We start from the raw sequence: 26762 nt of genomic DNA, 5'->3' as shown, positions 1-26762 counted from the left end.
ACATTTTAATACATTCAATAAATTCTGGTGGTGATTTTGAAACTGGTGATGCATGAACCCACACTTTAAAGAACATGAGTTTATGCTACATCAGTGACTTGGTAGTTGTTCATTCAGTAGTCTAAAAAATGATGCAAGTCCCAGGCAATATTATCAAAAAGGCTTATAGTTTGAGTTTCTTACATCAGTCACAGATCTTTAAGTAAAAGTCTCTTTATATTTAAATTTTGTTACTGCTTTGTGTATTGAAAGTGTTAGAAACATTCCAGACCTGGATGAAGTGGGGAATTAAAACCTTATACTGACATCTCTTTTTCAAAAACTCTGTTGGAAGGAAAGACACTATTTTGCAAGAATAATTCTAACACAGAGACAGGTTTTGCCAAAAAATAAGCATTGAGGAGAAAATAAAAGATAACTAAGATTTGGTTCTTTGACATTTTTCAGTGGCACAATCTATTCCACATAGTATAGAATGACAGAAAAAAGCTTCCATTTGTCATACAGGTGTTGAATTTGGCATTAGAGGAGAGCACTTAATTCTTGTTTCAACTCAGGAGAAATGTAGGTAGGTTAATATGTCATAAAGGAAGGCGTGTACTTAGACAGGAAACAGCTTCACTTTGTTCACACAAATGGTCAGGATACTTAATGGAAAATTAGATATGTGTGGGAAATGCTTCTGTTAGCCAGCTTTATAGCGACTAGATAAATAAATGAAGAGAATATGGTTTAGAGCCTGTAGAAATCAAGATATCTTGAAAATAGAGGATTAGAAGGTGAAAGTTGTTTGTTTTTTAAAATCTTGAAGTTAGCATTAACTTTTAATATTAGGGTTAGGTGACACAACTAAGAATGAGAATTAAAGTAAAGAAAAAGAAACTGATGGAACATTAACTTTTAATATTAGGGTTAGGTGACTCAACTAAGAATGAGAATTATAGTAAAGAAAAAGAAATTAATGGAAAATGTGTATAAGAATAATAAAATTTGAGAAAAGAAGAAGCCTTACAGGTTTGTAAGGCACTGGTATGTATTTATAGGATTTATAGTTTTGTGTTCTGATAAGTTAGTATTGATTAAGTCTGATCTTTATTTACATAGAACAAAACACGTTTTATTCTGAAGTAAGCTAAGAAGATTGATTAAAAATTTGGTCTTGGAAATGAAAAATGTCTTGTGATGTGGATCTATGGTAATTTTGAGAAATGAAACCAGAATGATGTTACTTAAAGCCCTGAGTAACTACTAGGAAGCTATATTTCAAAAGTTATTTGAAGTTTTAAGACATTCTTCATTTCTCAAAGTTCTTTCTGTGATGAAATAATCATTTTTATTTTATATTGGTGATTCATTAGGGAAGAAGCTTGGAAACTTTTTAGAAATAAGGTATTTTTTATTCCAAGTGTATCAGCTAAGGAATTTTATTTCTAGTAGTAGAACAAATCTTCCATTTTAATTTTGAGAAGTGAAAATGAAATAGTACTTAGAGCGTCCATGAAGTCAGTAGTTAGAAAGAGAAAATGCCAGTAACTACTACTAGTACCCTTGCAATTACAAATTCACATAAGAGTTTAGAGTTTTCTCAGTTTTAGAGAAGTTCTTTTCCTACTAAACAAACATAACAACACTTAGAAAAAAATCCAATGGCGGATTTAGTCATTTAACTTGACTTCAATTATGTGCTTGATTTCTCCTCAAAATTAAATGCAAACCACTCTATTTTACAAGGCAACAAGCAACTCAATTGTCAGTAAATAATTTAACAGAATCTAAAAAGATTTACAATGATTTGCTCAACAGCTTTGGTCAGTTAATATCAAATGCATTCTAGCAAAGAACAATTTGAAATAAGCGAAGTATAGAAGAGAGAACCACTTGCTGAATTAATACATTAGAGGCAGTATGCAAAGAACCAATGAGCTAAACCAGAGGAATAGAATTAGACATAATTCTCCTCATAGCAATCTTTCCATTACATCTACCAATATGAGACTTAGTCTAAACTGACCTTCAGATGTACATGCAATGGCATTATCTACATGCCCAGTCATAACCCCTCCATTACTGACCTACAGAACCCTTGATAAAAGGGTTGATATTCCTTCATCATTACTATTAACCACATTCGTCTGCTGGCAGGAAAATTTGATAGGTCCTTTGTAGAGTAGATGTCCCAAGTGAATTGGTTCACCACATAAAATGGACATTGTCAGGTCTCAAGGAGAGTGCAGCTGCCCACCATGTGTTTGAAAGACTGCCACGCCAACTTGCTGCTCCATCCTTGATAAAAACCAGGGCCACAGAACTGCCCCCTTGTTTAGGAGCTACAGGTTTACACAGTGCAAAATACAAACTTGCTCCTAGTAACACATTTTCCAGATTACCAGGGATTAGGTTGAAGAAGGAAAGCTATAAAAAGTGGAATTATTTCCACTGATAAATATTTTGTGAGTTGAACAGAATACTCTTAAATTATTGGTGCCAGGATGACCTTAGTGAACACTAAGATATATTTCACTAGAATACTTTGTGGAACTGTGATTTTGAAGCCTATTAGATAAGCAACAAAAATAACTGCCAGTGTTGGATGAAATGTTTTTCAAATAGTTGTGTTTGGGAAAACTCCAAAGATGTTTTTTGAAGCACTTTCCCCTTCAATTTTTGAAGCCGTGTATATATTAAAGGTAATTTGATCCTGACTCGTGTTAAATCACCAAAGCACTGTTTCAAAAAAAAACCTGTCTGAATTCCAAATAGAATAATACTTCTTTACATTCTAATCTGTATATTTCTATACATATATTTAATATAGAAAAATATGAACAGTCAATATTTTAAAAGTAGCTTAATCTTTATAATTTTCATAGTCAATAAACTACTGTTTATTCAATACCCAAAGAGTACACAGAACTCAAAAACTGAATAGTTTTCAGGTCCTTATTTTGTAATAAAGTAAACACAATGATAACAAGAACTTTCCCAATCATCATTGTCAGTATATATTCAAACACTATCTGAAGCCTTCTAATAGAAGAAATGATAATTAATAGTTATGATTAGTGCTCTTGATCAAAGGTTTAAAATCCTAAAGTGCTTTACTCGTTCGGTTTTTTTCATTCATTTATTCATTCATTCACACAGCAAATGTAAATTAACTGCCAGTCACAAAAGATAAAAAGATTCTGGCTTTCAGAAGCCATACCAGCAAGGGAAATAGATATATGTAACCAAGACCAATAAAACTTTCCAATAAACGATTAAAGAGTTATTCAAAGGAAGGTTAAACAATGGTTTCAGATCAGAGATTATTTTTATCATGTTCTAGTTCTTTGAATTTTACTTAAATAAAATATTAAGTTAACTGCTCCGTGTCTCAGCCATTCTGCATAAATAAAAATTGATGTAAATTTCTCCATGTAATGTAAAACAACAAGGATTTGTCACAAAACAAAAATATATTGTAAGCAAAAGAAATTTTTTTTAATTGAAAGAGCTTAATAAAAATTGTATATAGTGGTTTTTCTTTGAAAAGTTCAATTTATCATGGAATTATTTTAGCTCATTAAAATATTAAATTATTACATCAATCAATATTTCAGGTCATGACGCCTGGATTTAAGAAATTACTTAAGACAATGTCAAATATGATTCAAGAGAAAATGTGATTTGAGTCTGGAGACAATTGTGCATGTAAGTATTGGAAAATTACATTTTCTCATGACAAGATGTAATAAAAACTAAAATATCAACTCATTAATTAGTGAATTGTAAAATCTTTGATTGATTGTTCTCCTTCTTTTACAATTTTTTATATCTAAAATTACTACAATGCTTCCTGATTTTTTGGTTGTATTTTTTTTAAGATCAACTAAAAATAAAAATCCAGTATAATTGATAGAAGAGAAAACATTATTCAGAAGATTGCTACAATTGAAAAGAAAGGCTGCTTGTAGGTGAGTCAGGAGAGCCAGCAATGGCACAGATTCTATGTACTAGTTAATGGTGTGCTCTTATTGCATGTGGTAATAAAAATAATAAAACATGTGGCAAAAATTTTTATAATTCTTATTCTAACATTTGACCTACAACAAAAATCATGACAAATTTCCTAACAAGATTAAGTCTAAGTTCAGAGTTCTCTGGCAAATATCTATAGGTTGGAATTTTTTATCTTCATTGAAAAATATTTTTTACACATTCAGTTAAGTAAATGTATTTTATGACTATGCCATAGTAATCTAGATCTCATAAAAATACAATCAGAGTAGATTACTCATGAACCTTATAAGGAGTAAGCATCATACGCTTTACCCCAGCAATGTTTGTCTCCTAGAATTAAGAAGTTAAGGGGTGTTGTTTTAGAGTCTATTTTTCATTAGCTCAGAATTGTATATACCATTAGAATATTAACAGAAATACTTAATTTGGTATTGTTCATCTCCTCTAACTTTATTTTAATAATGTAGATGACTTGGAAAATCCTTTATTTCTTGGTTACAGAAAATTAAATCCTACAATGATGAATAATTTCTACTAAATTATAAGGCCATTTTTATGATCATATGGATGTTGATTCTCAAGAAATTGGCCCAAGAACAATTTTCCCTTTTAAATTAAAAAGTCAAACAATTGAAAATAAGATGAATACTTATAGGAAATAAAGAATATATTTATAAAGCATAAAAATACTTATAGGAAATAAAGATAAGCTTTATAGTAAAGTATGCTATCAAAATTTGTGCTTTCATGTTCTTGTAAAACTGTTTTAATAATCTTAATCATTTTATCACAATTTTGGTAAGGCAAATAAAGCAAGACGTTGTCTAATTACTTATATATCTAAGAAGTTTTCCTGTTTGCAAACTAATTAAATAAAATTAAAATGGGTTTAATTAAGCTCTTTAGTATGTTAAGCTATGATGCTCTCAATATTTGTAATACATAATCCTTCAAGAAAAATTGTGTGGTTTTAAAATAAATTTTCTGTTGAGAATCATATGTATTAATTTTATAAATACTGATGAATTATATTTCCTTTATTTTTCTACTGCAGTTTGATTTATATTATATTGCACATTTTGACTTTAATGATGGAGAAAAAGTGTATCCTGTATTTTCTGTTTCTCTTGCCTTTTTGTATGGTAAGCATAAATTCCTATCCATGATTATTTGTTTTAACTTCCAATATACATGTAATTGATAAACGTTAATAACAACAAAGTGACATTCAGTTATTTGATGCATAAATTAAGTACATTTTTATATCCAATCAATGCAGCAATAATTTATTTCTTTTCAGTGTATACATTTAGGCTTTTAATCCTGTGCAGGCTCTACAGGATGGTAGGGTAGTAGTGGGGAAAGTGAAAGTGGAGAAGATGAAAAGATACCGATGTGAAAGACACCAGATGGAAGTAGTTACCAGAGTTTGAGGGGGAAAAAAATGGAATGGCTTTATAGTACAGTTGTAGAGAGTAAATCAAATATTTTCGTAGTGGATCAAATATTTTAATACTTGATTCCTCATTAGATACATTAAAAAAAGTAGAGATTCCAACCTGCTGATTTTTCTCCCATTCTGCCAACTGACTGACTTATATTGATTGAAAAGCAATTCATAATTATGCAGTTTTAAATTAATTTCCTCATTAATTAATTCAAATAAATATTAAGCGTCCTTTTTCTGACAGACACTGATGCTAAACTAAGTTTGTGCCAGGTGTGTAGGTGAGTGTGTGCATTCGTCAGGGATGTAGGGCTGGAGGTGGAAGGTAGACTAAAATGGCTAAAAAGCAGTTGCTATATGGGAGGGATCATATGTCTTATACTTTAAATTTTATTTTTATTTACAGAAATATTTTGCTCATATTTGTTTCTGTCCCACATTAAAACAATGACCACACTTCATCTCATTATATGTATGAAAAATTGAGAGACATAATCTCATCTAATTCCATGTCAGCAAATAATTTTTCTGTGGTATTTCCAAGAACCCCATAAAGATCCAAAGGAACTCAAGAAAAATATAGAAACCCTAAATGGGAAACAAGCAAGACTATATTCCTATCAGTATTTGTATTTGAAAACATTCTTAAGTCTAGAAGTAGTCCAAATTCTGCACTTCTTAGATGTTATCTTAGGTAAATAGACTGCAATCCAAGAAACAGGACTCCTGTTTCTTCAGTTCACACCCTCCACTGAATGTGCCAATGAGCTGCAGAGGCCAACATTGCTTCCCTGTAACAAATTATTAATCTGATTATTGTAATTTAAGGAATTGTGACCATTTCTCTTGACTTCATTCAGGAAGTGTGCAAAACTGAGTTTTTATTTCAAATAAGAATAAAAATGATATGATTTTATGCAATTCTATAAACGTCCTGAGAACAGGAGGAAAAAAATGTTAATTTTCTTGATGTTGTTAATTTTCATTTATTACTTGTGCAGCACAACCGCTGCATGAATCTTTATTAGGAAATTAAAACCAATCAAAGAATGAATGACCATTAATGTTTAATGGTGGTCAGGTGATGCTGAAACTGGTGCCACATGCTGAGAACCTTAGTGTTTAGACCTTACTAAATTCAACTTCCTGCTAGAGAACCAGAAAATCGAGAATAAGGAAACACGAGTAGAAATATAATTGCTTATGGAATATAGTTAATAGAAATAACACAAAAATGAAGAAGAAATAAGACCAAAGAGAGTTTTATACAAGCTTCATTTAGAAAAAAAAAAAAGTAGAAATCGAAGTGGAACTGAAGCTTAAAACAGTGCTACTAAATTGGAAGAACATAAATATATACTTTGTTCTAAACTTTTGTTGATCTGCATACAATAACTACTGTATTTACCAACATCAGAAATGAACTTGTCAATATTTTAATTACCAAAATATAATGATAAAAATGGCAACACTTTTGAGCATTGACCGTGTGCTACATATTTTTCCTTTCTGTTATCTTAATACCGTTTCATCCCACTTTACAATAAAACTACAGAGTCTTAGGGAGGTTAAATATGTCGCCTACATCCACAGAGCAGGTGAAAAAACACAGCTCTGTATTCTAGAGCACACGTCCTGAAGCCAGCTCCCACAGGCTTCTAAGCTGACTGCCCACTGTGCTTCCCAGCGCTGCCACTGTCAATTTCTTGTGGTTGCTGGCAATTGGACGTGGTAAGAATACTTATACCATGGAAACTGGCAAACACTACAAATCAGGGATTTTTCCCTCCAGAGCCAGTTGACCATGCACTTATTCTTTTCCACTGCGACAGATTGCCTACAACAGACACTCTCACAATTCTGAAGTTTTATTATTTTTTAATCCCTTAGATTCTTGTCATAGCAGAATTGGAAGAAGAGGAGAGCCCTGATCACGTAATTCAGTTGGGTGTTACTAGAAATAAAATCATGACAGCTCAGTATGAATGTTACCAAAAAATTATGCAAGACCCTATTCAACAAACAGAAGGTAAACATGACTATTTAGTTTTTAAATGTACTTGATATATTTTTAAAAGAAAATTACCCCATTCCATCATTTTGGGTTCCCTAGGTCCATTAACTAGTCGCTGATTTCTCTGGTGTATGTGCAGTTTTAATTATTTATTTATGAAGAACATTTTATGACATAGTTTATCTTGCTCCTTTAAAAAAGTCCTAATAAAATATATGTGCAACAGGGATATTTTTAACAACACTTTTAATGGTATAAAAATAAAAATATCAAGTATGTGTCTTAAATTAAATCAGTGATAGTTGATCTTTATTTTATGTAATTTGTATTTCTTTTCCTCACAATCTGCTTGCTAAGAGGCTTGCATAATAAAATGACAATTTTTTGACATAACACATACTTTGAATATTATGTTTCGAGCAAAATTAATGCAGTCTTAGTGGTTTTGTTTCCACTAAGTTATTACTTAGATATTTTTGTAGCATTTAGTGAGGGCCTACTAAGTGCTGAGTATTTGCCTTGATTCTAAAGATATAAAGATGAGCAGCATAAGAAGAGTTACCAGGTTTAGAAAAAACAAAAGTCAAAAACAGGTCCTGCACTTTATCTGGCAACCCTAAAGACAGGTTGTCTTCAAAATATAAAATGCGAAACTCAGAGTGAAACAAAGCAAGTAAAGACTTTAGATTTTCTAAATTTTGAAACTATCAGTGCAAACAGATCTTAAAATTTTGGAAAAAAACATTTGATAGTATAATATACAATGTTTCTTATAAAAAAGAAATGTTAAAAGTAGATTATTAGTAGTATTTGTAATGACAAATTAACTTGCTTGTGAGAAAAAGAAAAAAGTGATTTTTTTCCATATTGGTCAACTTTTAGAATCTTAATTTAACTGAATGATATAATTTGTTTATTTTTGAAGAAGTATTTAGATATACCTGTTCAAATATTTTTTTATTATATTTTGTCAGTTAAAAAATTTCTTTAAAATATGCTAGACAATGAAAAATTATCTGTTATTAGGTCATTAGGGGTTGAATTATCAAGTAATTAAAAATTTGTGTACACATTTTGTGTTAATAATTTGGCTCTCACTTTATTCCATTAAAATATAAGATTAGTTTAAAATTTGAATTAACCCCTTCCAAATCATGTTGATATATGTAAAAGTAATCTTCAAATCTAATTGCTGAACAATAGGGATATCTTAATGTGAGTTTCATAATATAGTAATTTGTGATAAAGTAAGTTTAGGATCACTGCATAATAAATCTTCATCTTGGGGCTTCATAATGCACTTTGTAATTTTAAATAATCTAGAAGGTCTTGCAATGAAGACCTGTCTTTAACTTCAAGTGTCCAGAGTGTATTTAAGCACAGAAACTCTTCTAATGGAATATCTACTCATGTCTCACTCAAATGCAATACAACGCACTTTGAAAGATTCTGGACCTTGTAGTCATGCTGCCAGTGCTGCTGTTTATGAAGTGGAATCTTTTGGAGCAGTGATAAGGACTTTTTGGGATGCTTTCTAAAATCATATCAGGAAATTTTTGATAGGTCACAAAATGCATTAATAATATATGGATAAACTTTTAAATAAGTGTTAGGAAATTACTGGAAAGAAAAGTGAGATTACCTGAAGTTTTTAAAAAATTATAATTATTTTTGATTTTCAGGCCAATACAATTTTTTTTCTATTTCTGTGAAGGCCAGATTGATTCTGAGATTGCTGTATTTCTCCGTTAAAATTACTATACATTTCATGCAGCATTCAGGTTCCTATCTGTGTTTATCTAACAAGGTGGAAAATTATTTAATTACAGACTGGGATAATATTGGAACATTGGTCATTTTATTTTTCTATGCCTTTTATAAAAACTTTACATATTTCCATGTAAAATGTTGGTAAGAGAAAAATGTAGCCCATTTGGAAAAAAAGAGAATTTGATGGAGGACTTAAATGAGTGCGTCAGAGTTTATATGATGAAGTAGGAAATATTGGAATAGTCATTTGTCCATTTAAGAAAATACTAATATATTGTCCGAAGAGCACAGTTTCTAAATATAACATGCTTCCCATTTCCTATATGTTTTAGATTTCAAGCTTAGGGACACTAATTAACCACTACTCTATGGTTAAAGACAACCAGGAAAAACCACGTTACTATTGAACAAAGAACTACTTTTAAGTATTAGAATTAAAGCTAAACTTTTTATATATATTTTAAGATATTTCTAAATTTAATTTAGCCATTTGTGAAAATCCAAGTAATTGTTATAGATTATGATGTCTTCATTTCCAGTAGACAGACTTTATTCCCTGTCAATATTAACTCACTATTAATGCTTTGTGTCTTCATGTATAACTAGAGGGATTGTTAATCCTAATTTTTGTTCTTAAGGCATTTACTGCAACAGAACCTGGGATGGATGGCTGTGCTGGAATGACGTTGCTGCAGGAACCGAATCAATGCAACACTGCCCCGATTACTTTCAGGATTTTGATCCTTCCGGTAAAAACAAAATTTATATACAAATTTTCTTGACCTCTATTTAATAAACCCTAGCTCAATTAATTAATGTTTTCTTTTTTCCTTTTTATATTTAAAGAAAAAGTTACAAAGATCTGTGACCAAGATGGAAACTGGTTTAGACATCCAGCAAGCAACAGAACATGGACAAATTATACCCAGTGTAATGTTAACACACATGAGAAAGTTAAGGTACATAATACTTATAAACTGAAATTGAATTTACACCTTCTATTTAAAAAGTTAGTTTCCAATACAGTATTGGAGAATATTTAGCTAGTGTTCCATTCCATTGTAAAGCCTTTTCATAGTATACTTGAGAAACAAAATGAAGAAAAATATCTTTATAGAAATTATTATTTATTCTGTCATTATAGTGAGAAAGCAATCCTGCTAGGTCACAGTGTAATTTACAAGTCAGTGTCTCTGTATTAGCTTCAAATTTTTCAAAGAAAATACTTTAATAGTGTAAGAAAGGGGAAAATTTTCATTTGTGGTGGAATTTCTAGAATTATTTTCAGGAATTGTGCACACATAGAAGGCTTTCATTCTGACTGGTAGTTAGGTCACCCTCTTTCACATTCCCACTTTTAACACCACACATTAAAGTCAAGGTTAGTCACAGTTTGCAACAACAATAAAACTTTGATACAAAGTACATGCATATATGTTCACGTATGTGTCTATAGAGAGGCAGTTTGTTTTAAAACTGAGTCCTGATACTTGACGTCCTGTTTCCTGGTCACCCTTACCAGCTATGTGACCTTAGGCAAGCTGTAACCTCTCTCTGCCTCAGCCCCCCTTGTATATAAAATAACAATAAATGTACCCTCAGGGTTTTCATAAGGATTAACTGAATATGAGGAATATACTAAAGACTAAGAAGCATATATTAAGCCCTTGGTAACTGTCAGATATCCTTATAATTTTAAATCATGTATTCTTTTTTAATTCAAAGAAGAATTTGAAGAAAATTATAAAAACACACAATAAAATGGTTAAAAGTAAACAGAATACAAACAAATAAAAATCAAAGAGAAAAAGTCAAAACCAGAAGAAAGAAATTATTTGTACAGATCAGAGGCTCCTATAAATTACTGTATTGAGATTTGTCTTAGAGCATTAAATTTGTCAAAGTAAAAAGAAAAACCCTGTTGGAAAAGAAAGCCTCATCTAGCATTTAAGACTAAACAAACAAACAAACAAAAGTCATCAAATAGTATTTGATTTAAGGTGCACAAAGTGAGTGAAAATTGTCACTATCCCCCAAAATATAAAATATTAGTTTCATATATTTTATAACCCAGATCAATAAAATTATTCATTTATTGAATATATGACTTCTACTTATTTAAATAAAAAGGGCATGCAACTTATAAATTTGATGTCCTTAATAAATTTGCATAGATATTCTTCATTCCAGATATAGTACAGTATTTATTGGTATGTAAGCTAAATGGTAAAGCTATCAATCACACTATTTTTAAAAACATAATACATTCTGTTGAATTTGAGCTTATGCACATGTAGGATTATAGTATTGATATGAGCTCTCTTTCTTTTATTCATATAAATTATAGACTGCACTGAATTTGTTTTACTTGACTATAATTGGACACGGATTATCTATTGCATCACTGCTTCTCTCGCTTGGCATATTCTTTTATTTCAAGTAAGTACATGTAAAATATTTTTCTAATTTACCAGTTGTCTTTGGTGAGTGTTATGTGCATGTTTATGTCACATGCTGATAATTTATATGAAATATAGATGATTTATAATGTTTAAAATAATTGAAGGTTTAAAATAATTTGAAATATGTTGACCTTATCCTGACTTTATAAAGAGGAACTTGATGAAATATCTTCACAAAATTAGTCAATGTAAAGATGAAATCATGTGGGAAGAAGGGAGCCAAAATCAGTATGTAAACCTGTCTGTAGTTGCTTTGGACACTTAAATATTACAGGCCTTTTTAGTTGACTTTTTAACTTCTTGGTCAGTTTAGTATCAGTATACATGGAAGAGTAGGTACAGTATAAGAACCAGTATTTTGTACAAATGATAGCAACAGCATTTAATAATATCATTAAACTTTTACTTTACAAAAACTGCGTATCTACCCTACATACAAACAGGTACACAGAGATAATTAGTTTCAAAGTAGCTAATATTAGTTAGGGTTCTTTTTTAACATGAAGACTCCAGCAACTACAACTCCATATAAAGTAAGTCAGCCTCTACTGTAAAGGTATAAAATAGTTACTTTATCATAAGATAAACTCATCGAAGAATTATTTAAGACAGTCTTAAAGGCTTTCTTGGGAAAAAAAGGTATGTTTTAAATATTTCTAACCCTTAATTTAAAAAAAAATGCAGCCCTTAGTTAAAAACAAACTATAATCTTGAGAAATGAGATTTGCAATTAAATTTGTAACATTAAAAAAATAAAAAGCAATTTAAGCATGTTACTAATTTTCAATAAAGAAATATACACACCTGTAATTCTAATATCCTATTGGGATAGCAATTATACTGCATGCCAAAATCAGCAGTCAAATAGAGAGCAACAGTCCAAGTCTTATGGCCCCAAACAAGTTTGAATTTAGCAAGGATATAAATATAGTCCTGCACTAATTGCATAAAGTCAAATGCAAAATTAACAAAGCTTCTTCATGAAAAAGCTTATGATTTCACAGAAATAATGTTTGCTGTGACCTGATGAGGCAATAGTGGGATTATCAAATGTAAACAATGCTACAAACCAGACTATACCAATAAATGTAAAGTGCCAGAATCCAGACCTGTCATTAACTCTGTTCACTATGGAACGACTTCATGAGAGAAAAAGGGGATATCGTAAGAATTGGTTTATCAGGATGGTGAAGAAATTTAAGAAAATAATGCCTATGAATAACGGAGTCAAGGTACCAAGAATGTTAAGCCAGAAAAAGACAAAATAAAGGGTTACAACAGACAACTTCAAGAATCCAAATGACTGTAATTGGGATTAGAGTTTGTATAATAATTTAGTAAGAAAGAATATTTGGCTTAATTTAAAAAAGTCAAAACTCCAACAGCTAAACAAAATAGAATGTACCACCATTGACCAAATGAGTTTCCTGTCACTCAAGATTTTCAGACAGAAATTAGATATTGGTGTATTAGGAATTTTGAAATGAGTGAATTCCTACCATTTTTTTAAAAGTATTTTGCAAGCTAAAAACAATCTACTCAGAAAAACTATATTTATTATTGATTAGCAATTGAAAGAAAATTTGGTTCAATATTTTTATATCTGTATTTACAAATGTATGTTGCAATTAAAAAGCAAATACTATTAAACAAATACAAGTAATTTTAATTTCTAATTGAAGGCTTGAAATTTAGAACTTCAGAATTTATTTTATCTAAGGAAAAACACTTTTTAAAAATGAAATTGGGTTTATATATCCTAAGTACTTTAGCTTTAAAGATTCAATCTGTAGACTCATTTCTCATTCTAAAAGAGAGGCTAGAAGTTTCATGTTGCTCCAAATGTTGTCCTCATATTTCACATATAAATACGCTTTTTTTCCCAGAAAAAGAGCAAGTTTGTTTTCTTTTTAAATCAAGATCACTGTACACAATAAATACATGTATCATGCTAAAATTCTCATGACAGATCATTTTAAATATGATGTATAGTATGCTATATAGGAAAATCCTTGTCAAAGTAAATGAGGGCTTTGCTAATATATGGATTTGGTTCTTGGGCTCTACATTAAAGAAAAATTTAAGTTTTCAACTAATTACATTGCATATACTTAAAATTTATACTGAAAGTCCAATTAACTGTTCATTCTCTATAGTAAACTGAAAAAATATCTTTAGCAGTTAGTTAACATGACATGTATGTACTTAATTTCAGGTATAATTTTAGTCAACAGTATCATAGAGTAATTAAAAACATGGGATATATTCAAATCTTACCATCATCACTTACTAATAATATGGACTTTGGCCTGATTCTGCTTTTCAATAAAGCTCAGTTTCTTTATAATGAGTCAAAATGTTTAAAATACCAGGTAAAGACACATAGTACCTGGCATGTAGAAATCTCTCAATAAATGGTAAGTGGTATTGATTTTTGTCATTAGACTGTCATTAGTCAATCACATAGGCATATAGACAACACATACAGTCATCTAACATTTCCCTTATGTAATAGTAATACAAATTTGAAAAACAAGTTATTGTGGAGTTTCAAAGATCTATAGGAAGATTAAGGAAGGAAAGAGTCACTTTGACTCCTAGAATTAGAAGATATCTGAAGTGATATCACTGAAGTAAGTGTTAAATGATGGGTGAAATTTCAAGATACAAATAGTAAACTGAAAGAAATGAAGAGATTATCTAACCCAACACCTAATTTTACTCATGTTCTAAGTAGTTAACTGCATTACCCGTACTTCCTCCTGACCTATGTTCTTTCTGTCTGGCTTAGAAATTTTATTTATTTTAGTTGTTTTATAAAAATAGAGAATTTGAACAGAAAAAAAACAAAGCTACAAATTAATTTTTCTTTCTTATTATACATTATCAGGCTTTAAACATGCCAAACCCTCTTCAAGTAAGACCCAGGTATATCATTTTAAATACTTTGTTATATGCCTAGATGTCCTTCATTACAGGATAATGATTATGAGTATGTTCTAAACAGGCACATCTGGCCTCAGTCCCACCTTTGTCATTTACTTGCTGTGTAGCATGGAGCAGGATCTTTGTTTCTCTAATCCTCAATTACACATCTTTTAAAATACAGATTCAATTAGTATCCATATCATAGATTTGGTATAAGGGATGAGATAATATATACACAGTGTTAAGCAGAGTGTCTAGTTCAGAAAACAGTGTCTACTATTGGCATAGTTATCAGTCTTTTTTAGTAGTCCATCAATAGTTTTATATAAATATTTAGCACTGATAGGCATATTATATCAGTACACTCTTTAAAAACAAAGTTAAAGAGCATGATTTCTAGTTTCATATGTACCATACTTAAAAAGAAATTGTTATAATGTTCATGTAGGAAAATAATAATGAATGAAAAATTTTATAGACCAAATTTGTAATATAGTTATATCAGGAAAACTTGTGGTTAAGTAAACAAGCCAAAAATAATAAATCTTCTTTTATGTCCACAAGATACATAGCTTACTAAATACCTGAATCCATATTAAAGAATTTGTAGTCTGATTTTAAGACACTTCTAACATACACTCCCCAGAACCACCCACTAAAATAGGAATTAATGGAAAGAACATCACGAAGTTAGCTCCATGAGAGTAAGAATCAGCTCTGCTTTGTTTCTTTACACATTCTGGGGCTTGGCGCAGGACCTTGCACATAGTAGTCACTTAATACCTTTTTGAGGAATGAAGACCCAAAGTAACTAGAAAGCTTATATCTAGGACCGACTTTCCCATGACTTCTTAGTGACCTTAGACAAGTCCCTTGAGTTTGTCTGGCCTTTGTTGTCTCCATCAACAAAGAAAAGCATTAGACTAAGGCTCCTTAAAATTCTAATCAGTAGAAGCATCTGTGTAAAACAAGATAGGATACTCTACAGCTCAGTCAAAAGAACACCAAGTCCACCTCAGAAAATACTGAATTGAATGGCTAATAAAGCATATTCATATAGTCAGGAGTAATAGAAATTTGAGCTTTCTTGCAACTAACTTGGAAACAATTCCTAGAGGAACTAATATTTTACATAAAATCATGGTGTAAAAAAAACTCTGTCAATATCTCCTTTCTGCTTCTTAACCAATTCCCCAAACTGCAGTCATTTTTTTTATTATTAAGGTATCATTGATATACAATCTTATGAAGGTTTCACATGAGCAACATTGTGGTTTCAACATTCACCCATATTATCAAGTACCCCCCACACACCCCATTGCAATCATTATCCATCAGCATAGTAAGATCCTATAGAGTCATTACTTCTCTTTTCTGTGCTATACTGTCTTCCCTGTGACCTACCTATATTATATGTGCTAATTATAATGCCCCTTAATCCCCTTCTCCCTCCCTCCTCACCCACCCTCCCCAATCCCTTCCCTTTGGTAACCACTGGTCCCTTCTTGGAGTCTGTGAGTCTGCAAACTGCAGTCATTCTTGTGCAATCTTTTATAGAGATAACTTTTTCAATCATGAGGGTCACTGATCCATCCTAATCAAAACCAAGAACCATACAAAAAGTTGATTTGAGTACTGTTTGTTATTTTTTATTTAGAGAAAGAAAAGTCTACTACTCATCCATGCTTTAAATTAGAAACAGAGAACATAAAACACTATTCACCAAATATACTTCAGTTTTATATTAGAGCCAATTAAAGGGAAGAGTCAGAGTTGGAGATAATAAGAAAGGGAAGAGGAAGAGACAGAACTTTGGGACTTGCCAAGCTCTAAGAGGCAATGCTCTTACTCATAATGATCCTTGGAAAAATAAATCAGACCCCTTTAGATAAAAATATCAATAAATTTTACTGGAATTAGTTATGAATTATATTTTAATTACTGTTTAACATCTGAGAGCATAGCAAATCCTGCTTTTAGTTTCAGCCCAAAGGGCTCCATCTTGCACATCAAAGAGCACATATAACATCTGACTCACATGGGAAAAAAATTCTTTATAAATATCTTAATTTTGCTGAAATTTCAGACACTGATTCCAAATAATTTTAAAGCTAAATTTGCAATTATATGGACAATTATACAATCTCTAAGTAGCTGAGATAAGTTTCTAAATAAAATTTGGCAAAAAAAATCTATCTAGTTGGTAGATCAAAACCTTCTCAACTTAATAAAATAATCCTACATGCTTATTTCTCCTTTTGAGGACAAGTGACCCAAATTCTTACCTTTTTTTCTTAGATCTTATCTAAAAATATTCAATCATTGTGAATTTTATCTCACTTCTAGTTTCTTCATATAACTAATGATCTAGAACAAGTGTAATTTTCTTCTTTAAGCTATAATGTTTCTCCTGAAACTGCTCATGGTTCAATCTTTAATCAATTTTAAGTAGAGCTACTTAAAGAGAGCCTACATTGAAACATTGAAAACAAAGAGTTTTATTGTACAAATCACCTGGTATACCTGTTTTTGCAAATTAGAACTTTTATTTAAAATGCTTAAAACCTGGCAAACCTGCAGTCAGAGGTCTGACAATGGCTGAGATCAGAATAGTCATCTAGTGGTCCCCTGAATAGCATATCTCTTATGCCTACCCAGGATCATCCTTGCTTTCTCAATTCTTGCGGTACATTTCATTTGTAGTTTGTTATGTTATGTATGGTTCTGAGATAGATCCTATTCTGTTGTATGCATCCCAAGCTTCCTTCAGCTTAACACTGGATATTGTTTAATTAACTGTAGTTTTTCAATGTTTTATTATATCAGACTTACTGAGGCTATTTCCAAATCAAAAAATTTTAATCAGTGTGCTGAAAAATCCATCCCCCCAAACTGAACATGGTGAGAGCTGAAAACATTTTTATTCAGTAATGACAGACTTGGTTGGAAAGCTTTTTAAATATGTCCACTGTAATTATATAATAATAGCATTAGATTTCCACATTAGAGTATCATATTTCAATAAGGACAGAGTGGTACAAGAAGTAATGGATTTACTCTAACAAAAACCAGCTCCACTATAATGTAATTGCTATTAATGTTTTATGGAGAAGAATGCCAGGTATGGAAATATAAAGTAAATAACAGAATAAAATAATTTGGATTTATCATAAACAGTAAATTTATTATTTAAAGCTATGCTGAATGGTAAAGACCACATATTTCTGTGGATATTTTTGATAAATATTTAATGTCTATAAGTGTATTTCAAATATTTTGCTTGAGCAAGTTGAAATATAAGTCCTAGTTAAACATAACTAAATTTGCATGGGAATAGAATGACAAATCACTTGAAGAAAGCTAATCAGCTATTGCTTGATATAAAAATTATACAGTCATTTGAATGGATTAAAACTCTGTAATTTGAAATAGAGAACATAAATAATATACCATTGTTCTCCCTAAAGTCATAATACATTTTGCAATCTGGTTTTCTACTCTTGTAGACTTGGTTTACTTTTCTAGATCACACTCAAAGATATTACTATATATGAGGAGATATTACTGTATATATATATATATATATATATATATATATATATATATATATATATATATACAAGTAAGCCCTCCAAGTGTGGCATCTTTTTAAGAGTTAGGAAAAAAACCAAGAATGACTGGATGTTATTCTGCTAAGGTTTTGCTGATGGAACATTAAGATATAATACAAAAGAGTATGAGCTTCAGAATCAAAGAGTCATTCAGTAAATTATGCTCTTTTAATTTAATTTTCTTCATTTTAGACTGGGAAAAAAACAACATGGCTTTTTACCTTATATTCTATTCATATTATGTGTGTCCTTTCTGCCCCTGAAAAACATTAAGCTTTAACTTTTTTTTAAACTTTGACTCAAGGTGCCTTCTCTGTTTAGAATGCTTTTCTCCCTTATATTCTCCAGTTTCAGTTCCATCCTGCATATTCTTCTCACTCTGGACACAGTCTTTATCTTTGTCTTAATCCTATTTTAATTTCTTAAAAAAAAATAACACTCTTTGGAATTACATTATGTAATTATGTGTCTATTAATACTCCACTGCCATATGAGCAACATGAGATCAGAGTCTTGCTCTGTATTATTCACAATGGTTTTCCCAGTATCAGAAACAGTGTGAAATATATTACTTATGCATCAATAAAGTTTTAAGTGACTAACATTTAAAAAGACAATCACCTTAGTTTCTTAAAAACTTCAATATTTAAATTCAACAGATCAGTTAATAAGATTGTGACCTCGACCAGTTTACCTCAATTTTATTAAAAGATAATGATACTTCAAGGGATTGTTAAATGAGATAAGAATGTAAGTATTTATCTCTGTACCTGGGATATAAATGGCGGTTGCTATTATTATGAATTTCATCTCCAAAAGGGGATTTTCTAGACTGTAAGAATCAGGCAGTCAAAAGCTGACTGTTTCTTCTCTTGGTTTCCTGCCCTTTAGACCAGGAAGAGCACTCAAAGTGGAACAGTTCACATAAGAGAAAAAACCAGTTGGTCACACAAAATGAGCGTGTCTGTGCCTTATGACGTTAGTACTTCACAGGACTGGCTGGAAGATTATATGTGATAACTCATGTCTAGTGCTTAGTGTAATATTTAACACAGCAGCCCGTACTGATAGGCAGGGGCAGGGGCAGGAGAAGAGGGAGCATGATGGAGCAAGAGCAACCTTTTCTCCTCCAGAGGGACTGTCATTGGGCATCTTTGTTGGAACTACCTTTTTATTATTTCTAATCTGGCCAAATGGAGCACCAGCAGCCTCCAAAAGAGAGCTAATGATAGAGGTTTATGTCCACTTTGTGTATACATAATCAGGTGATTCCATAACTCAAAATTACATTCACCAGACAAAAGACAACCATATGTTTATTCCTTTAATACATTTTATTCTTTTATTTTCTGCTTGTTATTTTTGACAGTATTCAGATTGAAATGATCTTTCCTCTCAGACACTTGGTTAGCCTTTTCTTAGGAAAAGTGTTGAGCATTCGGAATATTAGATAAGCTAGCACAAGAAAGCCTTACTTCACAGGCTGGGCTGTTCTTGTACTTCTTGTATTTCCTCCTTCCATCAGAATTAGTATTAAGGAAAGTAGTTTGGATTTCTACCTCATGTCTAAACCGAATGGGAAACAAAAGCAGGTGTCATTGCATGCTGTGGAGAACTCTGACTGTGGAGCGGCATCATACTTGGTGGTCAGCATGATAATGAGAGTGGTAATTGGAGACAGTTCTGCAAGGGATGAAATTCTTTGGAAAGATAATTTAGATCGTTGATCTACTGACCTTCATCACATGGAAATTGTCTTTCTAATGGTAAAATCTTGTGTTTTTTAACAAAAAGATGACAATTTACTGTTTCATTGTATTACTTAAATATGGGCATTTTTGTATTACTGAAGGGAACCTTGATGCTATTTTATTTGTGAGAGAAAACCATTACAGAAGTTGCTTAAAATCAGCCACATGATAACTATGCTGAAAACACAATAGCTAACTTAACATTGAATGTTCACCACGAGTCAGATATTATGCTAAGCACTAGACATGATTTACCACATATAATCTTCCAGTCAATCCTGTGAAGTACTAATGTCAAAGTTCTCTTATAGGTGAGGAAACTAAGGATTAACGTTTTTAATAAGTTGCCCAAAGTCATACTGTCAGTAGCTGGCACAGTCCAGAGTCACTCTCAAGTTAGGTTTCAAAACCCACTTTGACTTGATGCTACCTTCTAATTGTTTCAAAAGAGAATTAAAAGGCATAGTTATATTACACATGAAGTTAAATGGTTTTGTTGGCACACTTACACCAACTGCCTCTATAACTGTGCTTGTCAAAACTGCATATTGAAATAGTGTTCCAAATAATTACATGTAGAGAATAGGAAATGGCAACAATCCAGACCAGCAGACTACATTTCTATTCTGTGGTCATGCTAGGATAGAAGGGTATTGTAACATTTAAAGAAAGCAGAGTTTTTCAACACATTCCCTGAGCCTATAAAACAATTGCTTTAATATTTTGAGTAAAATAAGAACATATAAAATTTAGAGTAAGTGAAATTGGTTGAAGGTTAACATTTGAAAAGTACCCAAATATTTTTAGGGTTTCATTTAAACAAGTCACTGTGTTTACCAGGTATATGTTTTGGTTTTCATTACAAGTTGATTTTATTTACACTAATGTACTTAAATGTGTTAGTGAATCTTTAGAAAGAAACAATATACATCACTAGAAAAACCTGAGCCATTTTTACTACTGGACATTGATAGAAAGCATATGTGAGACAGCCTTCTGTCTGCACTGAAGCTGCCCTGAGCCTGGGGTAAGAGATGGAATAGCAATGGACTAAAGCAATAGCAACAGGCTATATTTATACAACACAAAGTGAAATGATTTGGCAACGTTCCAGTTCATTACAACAACATGGACAGCTATATTGGATATCAGAGTTTCCAAAGCAGAAGTATTTGGTTGAGTTCTATAGTGTTTATATAGTCATAAATAGTTGAATTATCTATGTTGACGATACTATTAGGATAATTTTGTAAAACACTCAAAATGAGCTTTATGTCGCTGTACTCAAATGATTTCATGTGTCTCATAAGTATTTCTTTGATTTTGAAATTAAAACAATTCATTTACAGTAGGATTTTATGCTATCATTTCAAAATTTTGCCCATAATATGGCATTGTTTGGGTCTAAGAGAAGGAAATGCAGTATATCCTTCTATCACATAGTAACAGAGTAAGAAGCCATTTTGTGTGTGTGTGTGTGTGTGTGTGTGTGTGTGTGTGTGTGTGTGTGTGTGTGTGTGACAGTACTAAAAATTAATCACATCTTTAGAAGACAGTAGATACCAGCAGCTCATTTTCAAGTCCTTACTTTCAAGCCTGACTGAGGTGGGAGCAGTCATCAGAACAGAGGGAATTCTGAGAGAACAGAAATACAGACCATCAAAAAGTAGAGAAGGAAATTTAAGTGTACACAAGGAAAATTAAAATTATTTTTCAACTAACCACAGTTACCATTTTATTTTACTCATTTCCAGTCTTTTCACATAGGAATCTTACAAATATCAAGTTATAATATAAATCCTGTTCATTTTATATTATTCAGGTCATATCTTTCAGCTTTACTTCTATCATGAATTGCTCTTTTGAAAGCTTTCTTTAATGTTTATTTTCCTTCATTCCAATTTTCTCTTCACAAATATTTCTGCTTTGCTGTGTCAGCAATCCTTCCCATCTTTTGGTCATAACTTGAAAACTATGACATTTTGTTGTTTATGTATAAGTCTTAACCAATGGATCTGGATATAACTGTGTTCAGCAGAAAAGGGCAAAATAGCTCAGTTAAGGGAAGCATTTTATTTTTCCCATGATGGTAGCTGAGCTACTTAAATTCTGTTACTAAAAACATGCATATTTGCATGGATAAATAGTTTTTCCCTAAACAACAGTTGGCACTGTATAGACACAGGGTAAATTCAAGGAAGGCTGTTTAAAATAAGACCATGTGGACAAATTTTCTATGTTCATAACGTTCATCACAGAAGAGTGTTAATTATGAAAAATAAACCACACATAATATAAATGACTTGAAAAGAATATTCTTTACTAGAATTCTTCTCACTCTCAGTGAACACAAAGTACTCATGTCACTGTGTGGCATTTTATCAGAAATAGAGCTAACTGTGCCTCAGTGTTAACTTTGCTTAAATAATAAGCAGAATTATGCCAATCCTTTGCTCAAAAACTTTCAGAGTATTTTCTATACAATATCATCTATACTCTGTAGCTTGATTCTTGGCTGCCTCTCACTACTCTCATGCACTATAAAACCACGTCAAATTAAAGACTCTCTAATATGAAAATAGTAGCATTTCTTAACTGTTTCTATTATGATGGGCTCCAGCTGGAATTCACATACTTGTCAGTATGTGACTGTCTTACATGCAATGATTGATCCAAGAGCCATCTTATTCATGAAGCTTGTCACAACATTAGTGGGAAGGCATATATTAAAAATCCATAAATATTTATTTGGATTGGATTCACTTCCAGATCCTCTAAAATACTAGAGCTGTATATATAGAATCACAGATCTATACTTGGAAGTAATTTCAGAGACAATATTAACTTTGCATTTTTAAATATAGAAAACCTTAGCATCCCAGCTAACTATAATATCTTGGGCACATAGTCTAATTAGGATAAAGTGATGTAATGATAAAATCAGGTTAAAATCTCCTTTGTTTCCAAAGTAGAAGTCATTGGTTTGAGCTATCTAGGGAAGATTATCCAGGTTGATGATTTAATTGCATAATTTTGTGAAACCACAAAATGAGCTTTTAAGCTTCCATAATGAAATGATTCCTCATGTTTCCTACATATATATTTTGTTTTGATATTAAGTATTCAGTGTCAAATGGCTTCCTTTCTATTATTTTAAAACTTTACCTATAATAAGCCTTCAAATAAATGCTTCTTGAAGGAGTTAGTACTTGAATTGGTCTTTAAGCAGGAAAGGCAGTCATATGTGGACAATCTGGTAGAGTAGATGTGGATTCAATCTGAAGAGTGGCATTACTTGTCATGAATGACAACTTTTCCTGGAATCTATTTCTATATGAACTCCATATGGCCAGTTCTTTTATTTTGCTTTATACATGAGGATGCCAGTAAAAAGTTGTCATTTTTTTTTATCTTATGTATGGCTAGGCCAATTAGAAAAAATTCAATAAAGCTGAACAAACCTCATTGATTATTATATTTATATTCTTATTAATTCATGTACTTTGAGTATCGTGATGGCTTTCATGGTTGCTCTGCATAAACACCACCACCACACAGTGGTTATATGAACAGAATAACCATAAACAGGCTACATAAACAGGACAACTTACATGATGGAATGAAAAAAGTATTATTTGCGTGAGAATCTGATAAATCCAAAGTTTTCAAATTAATTAGCTGCATGATTTTTTGACCAATTAACTAACTTCACTGAACCTCAGTTTCTAAATCTTCAGAATTAATTAAATATGAATCATACTGAAATATTAACAGAAGAAATTTATGTAGAGGCCTTGTGCAAATTTCCTATTCCTATTTATGTCTATGTATACTGAAGCAACTCGTTGGTTTCTGTGTTTTAAAGAATTATAAGTTTTCTCTAATTAAGACTTTTATTATAAGTAAATCTTGGAGAAAAAAAACTCTTCCAAAATTTGGAGCAGCTGCTATGAATAGTGAATGTATACTATTTGAATGATTATTAATAAACAATGTGGAAACATTTTATGATGTCAACACACTTTGGTTTCTCTTGCCTTTTAGGAGTCTAAGTTGTCAAAGGATCACCTTGCACAAAAATCTGTTCTTCTCTTTCGTTTGTAACTCTATCGTAACAATAATTCATCTCACAGCAGTGGCCAACAACCAGGCCTTAGTGGCCACAAATCCTGTAAGTAAAATGTGGTTGTTTCCTCATGTTCAAGGAGTTTGTAGGGAAGAAATGGGAGAGGTGGCACATCCTGATATATGTATACATGTGTAGTCAAGTACTCATATATGTAATTTAAAGCCTGACACATAGAGAATATATGTAGCTATATTCCAACCTATAAAGGTAAATACATCTCAATATTCTTCAGGTTATAAGGATTGGATATCAAAAGGAGAAATACATTTCTGTTATTCATATCTTCACTTTATTTTATGACTAGAATTTCGTTGCTGGTGCACATGAGGGTTTATGACTACATAACATTTATTTAATTGAATTCCAAAATCAATTAAAGCAACTAACTCTGTATAGTTAGAAAAACCAGTAAAACTCTTAGAAAAAAACATAGGCAAAAATCTCATGGACATAAACATGAGTGACTTCTTCATGAACATATCTCCCAGGACAAGGGAAACAAAAGCAAAAATGAACAAGTGCAACTATATTAAGCTAAGAAGCTTCTGTACAGCAAAGGACACCATCAATAGAACAAAAAGGTACCCTACAGTATGGGAGAATATATTCATATATGACAGATCCGATAAAGGGTTGACATCCAAAATATATAAAGAGCTCATGCACCTTAACAAACAAAAAACAAATAAGCCAATTAAAAAATGGGCAGAGGAGCTGAACAGACAGTTCTCCAAAGAAGAAATTCAGATGGCCAACAGACACATGAAAAAGATGCTCCACATTGCTAGTCATCAGAGAAATGCAAATTAAAACCACAATGAGACATCACCTCATACCAGTAAGGATCACCACCATCCAAAAGACAAACAACAACAAATGTTGGCGAGGTTGTGGAGAAAGGGGAACCCTCCTACACTGCTGATGGGAATGTAAATTAGTTCAACCATTGTGGAAAGCAGTATGGAGATCCCTCAAAAAGCTCAAAATAGACATACCATTTGACCCAGGAATTCCACTTCTAGGTATTTACCCTAAGAATGCAGCAGCCCGGTTTGAAAAAGACAGATGTACCCCTATGTTTATCACAGCACTATTTACAATAGCCAATAAATGGAAGCAACCTAAGTGTCCATCAGTAGATGAATGGATAAAGAAGATGTGGTACATATACACAATGGAATATTATTCAGCCATAAGAAGAAAACAAATCCTACCATTTGCAACAACATGGATGGAACTATAGGGAAATAAGCCAGGTGGAGAAAGACAAGTACCAAATGATTTCACTCATATGTGGAGTATAAGAACAAAGAAAAACTGAGGGAACCAAACAGCAGCAGAATCACAGAACCCAAGAATGAACTAACAGTTACCAAAGGAAAGGGACTAGGGAGGATAAGGGTGGGGAAAAAGAAAGGGGGCCTTATGATCCGCATGTATAATGTGGGGGGGGGCACGGGGAGTGATATGCAACACTGTGAAGACAAGTAGTGATTCTGCAGCATCTTACTCTGCTGATGGACAGTGACTGTAAATGGGGTGTGGGGGGGGGGCTTGGTGAAGGGAGGAGCCTAGTGTTCTTCATGTAATTGTAGATTAATGATAAACAAAAAAAGTACACTTCACACGACAATTACCTTGAAATGAAATAAGAAATAAGTATCTCAATCTCTGAAATACTTTTGGGATTCTTATCTATGTCAAGAATAGGTGTGACTGCATATAATTTAGAAACCTCAAATGTCATAGCTTAAAACAATAATAAAAGTTTATTTTTCTCTATGTAAAAAAAAAGCACAGAGACTGTTATAATATAAAAGCTATACTTTTAAAACAAACTGAAATTTACTTATAAAAGTGTGTATATATTTTATGCAAGCTATATGCATATGTAAGCTGTATTTAAACTAAAACATCTGTATTCAGGAAATACATATTCAAGTTTTTAAAATCATTTTCTTTCATAATGTTTGGAGTACATAAACTACAGTTTTAGATATATATTTGTGGAGGGATGTGTTATGTGCATATATAAAGTGATCTTTTTTAAGATTTCAGTTATCTAGTTACTGAAATCAGGGAAGGGAAGGAATTTTCACTCAGTGGATCAATAAACAATGTTCTCATACGTGTTTTATCTGTGTTTTTAGGGTAATATCCAAAACTCTAAAATTCTCTGCATTGTTTGAATATGTGCATCCAGATATCTTAGTCTTGTACATGTTCCACTCTAAAGTCACTGGGAGGAAATACACTGGGTTATAATTAGCAATATAAAAACTGGCCAATGCTCTACTATTTTAGAGTGAATTTCTGTACAGCAAGGAAATTTATAGTTTTGTCATGATGTTGCAGAGCAAGAGATTCTAAATCTTACACTTAGATGCAAGGACATTGTATTTAACATACAAATTGTAAAAATATAGTAATTTTTAATATACTCTTGGAAAATAAGTTACTTTTATCATAATAGATTAATATTTAAATGAAAAATTTAATTTCATCATAAATTTATAATTTCATTATGGATTATTTTTTTAATGAATCAAGAGTTAGAAGCTGAATTAGATATGTATATATAAAAAGCATACAGATAAAAATTTGAGGAAGTATATCATTCTACAGTATAGTTAAATAACTCATTTTTA

General features: G+C 31.6%; 1 protein-coding gene across 4 annotated transcripts in view; it reads left to right on the top strand.

Moving 5' to 3' along the window:
• Window positions 1-26762, top strand: part of CALCRL (calcitonin receptor like receptor) — a 105329-nt gene that overhangs the window by 63296 nt on the left and 15271 nt on the right. For all 4 annotated transcript variants that reach the window (XM_037000368.2, XM_073218553.1, XM_037000366.2 and 1 more), the window contains 8 exons: window positions 3603-3693; window positions 3867-3956; window positions 5057-5144; window positions 7340-7478; window positions 9872-9982; window positions 10080-10192; window positions 11581-11672; window positions 24030-24156. In XM_037000368.2, the coding sequence (XP_036856263.2) occupies window positions 5091-5144; window positions 7340-7478; window positions 9872-9982; window positions 10080-10192; window positions 11581-11672; window positions 24030-24156 (636 nt within the window). In that variant the 5' untranslated portion in view covers window positions 3603-3693; window positions 3867-3956; window positions 5057-5090. The remainder of the gene's footprint in view (window positions 1-3602; window positions 3694-3866; window positions 3957-5056; window positions 5145-7339; window positions 7479-9871; window positions 9983-10079; window positions 10193-11580; window positions 11673-24029; window positions 24157-26762) is intronic.

The sequence above is a fragment of the Manis javanica genome, chromosome 12 (assembly GCF_040802235.1).
Source record: "Manis javanica isolate MJ-LG chromosome 12, MJ_LKY, whole genome shotgun sequence".
NCBI lineage: Eukaryota > Metazoa > Chordata > Mammalia > Pholidota > Manidae > Manis > Manis javanica.
The sequence above is the reverse complement of the archived record's forward strand: the minus strand, read 5'-3'. Positions and strand labels throughout refer to the sequence as shown.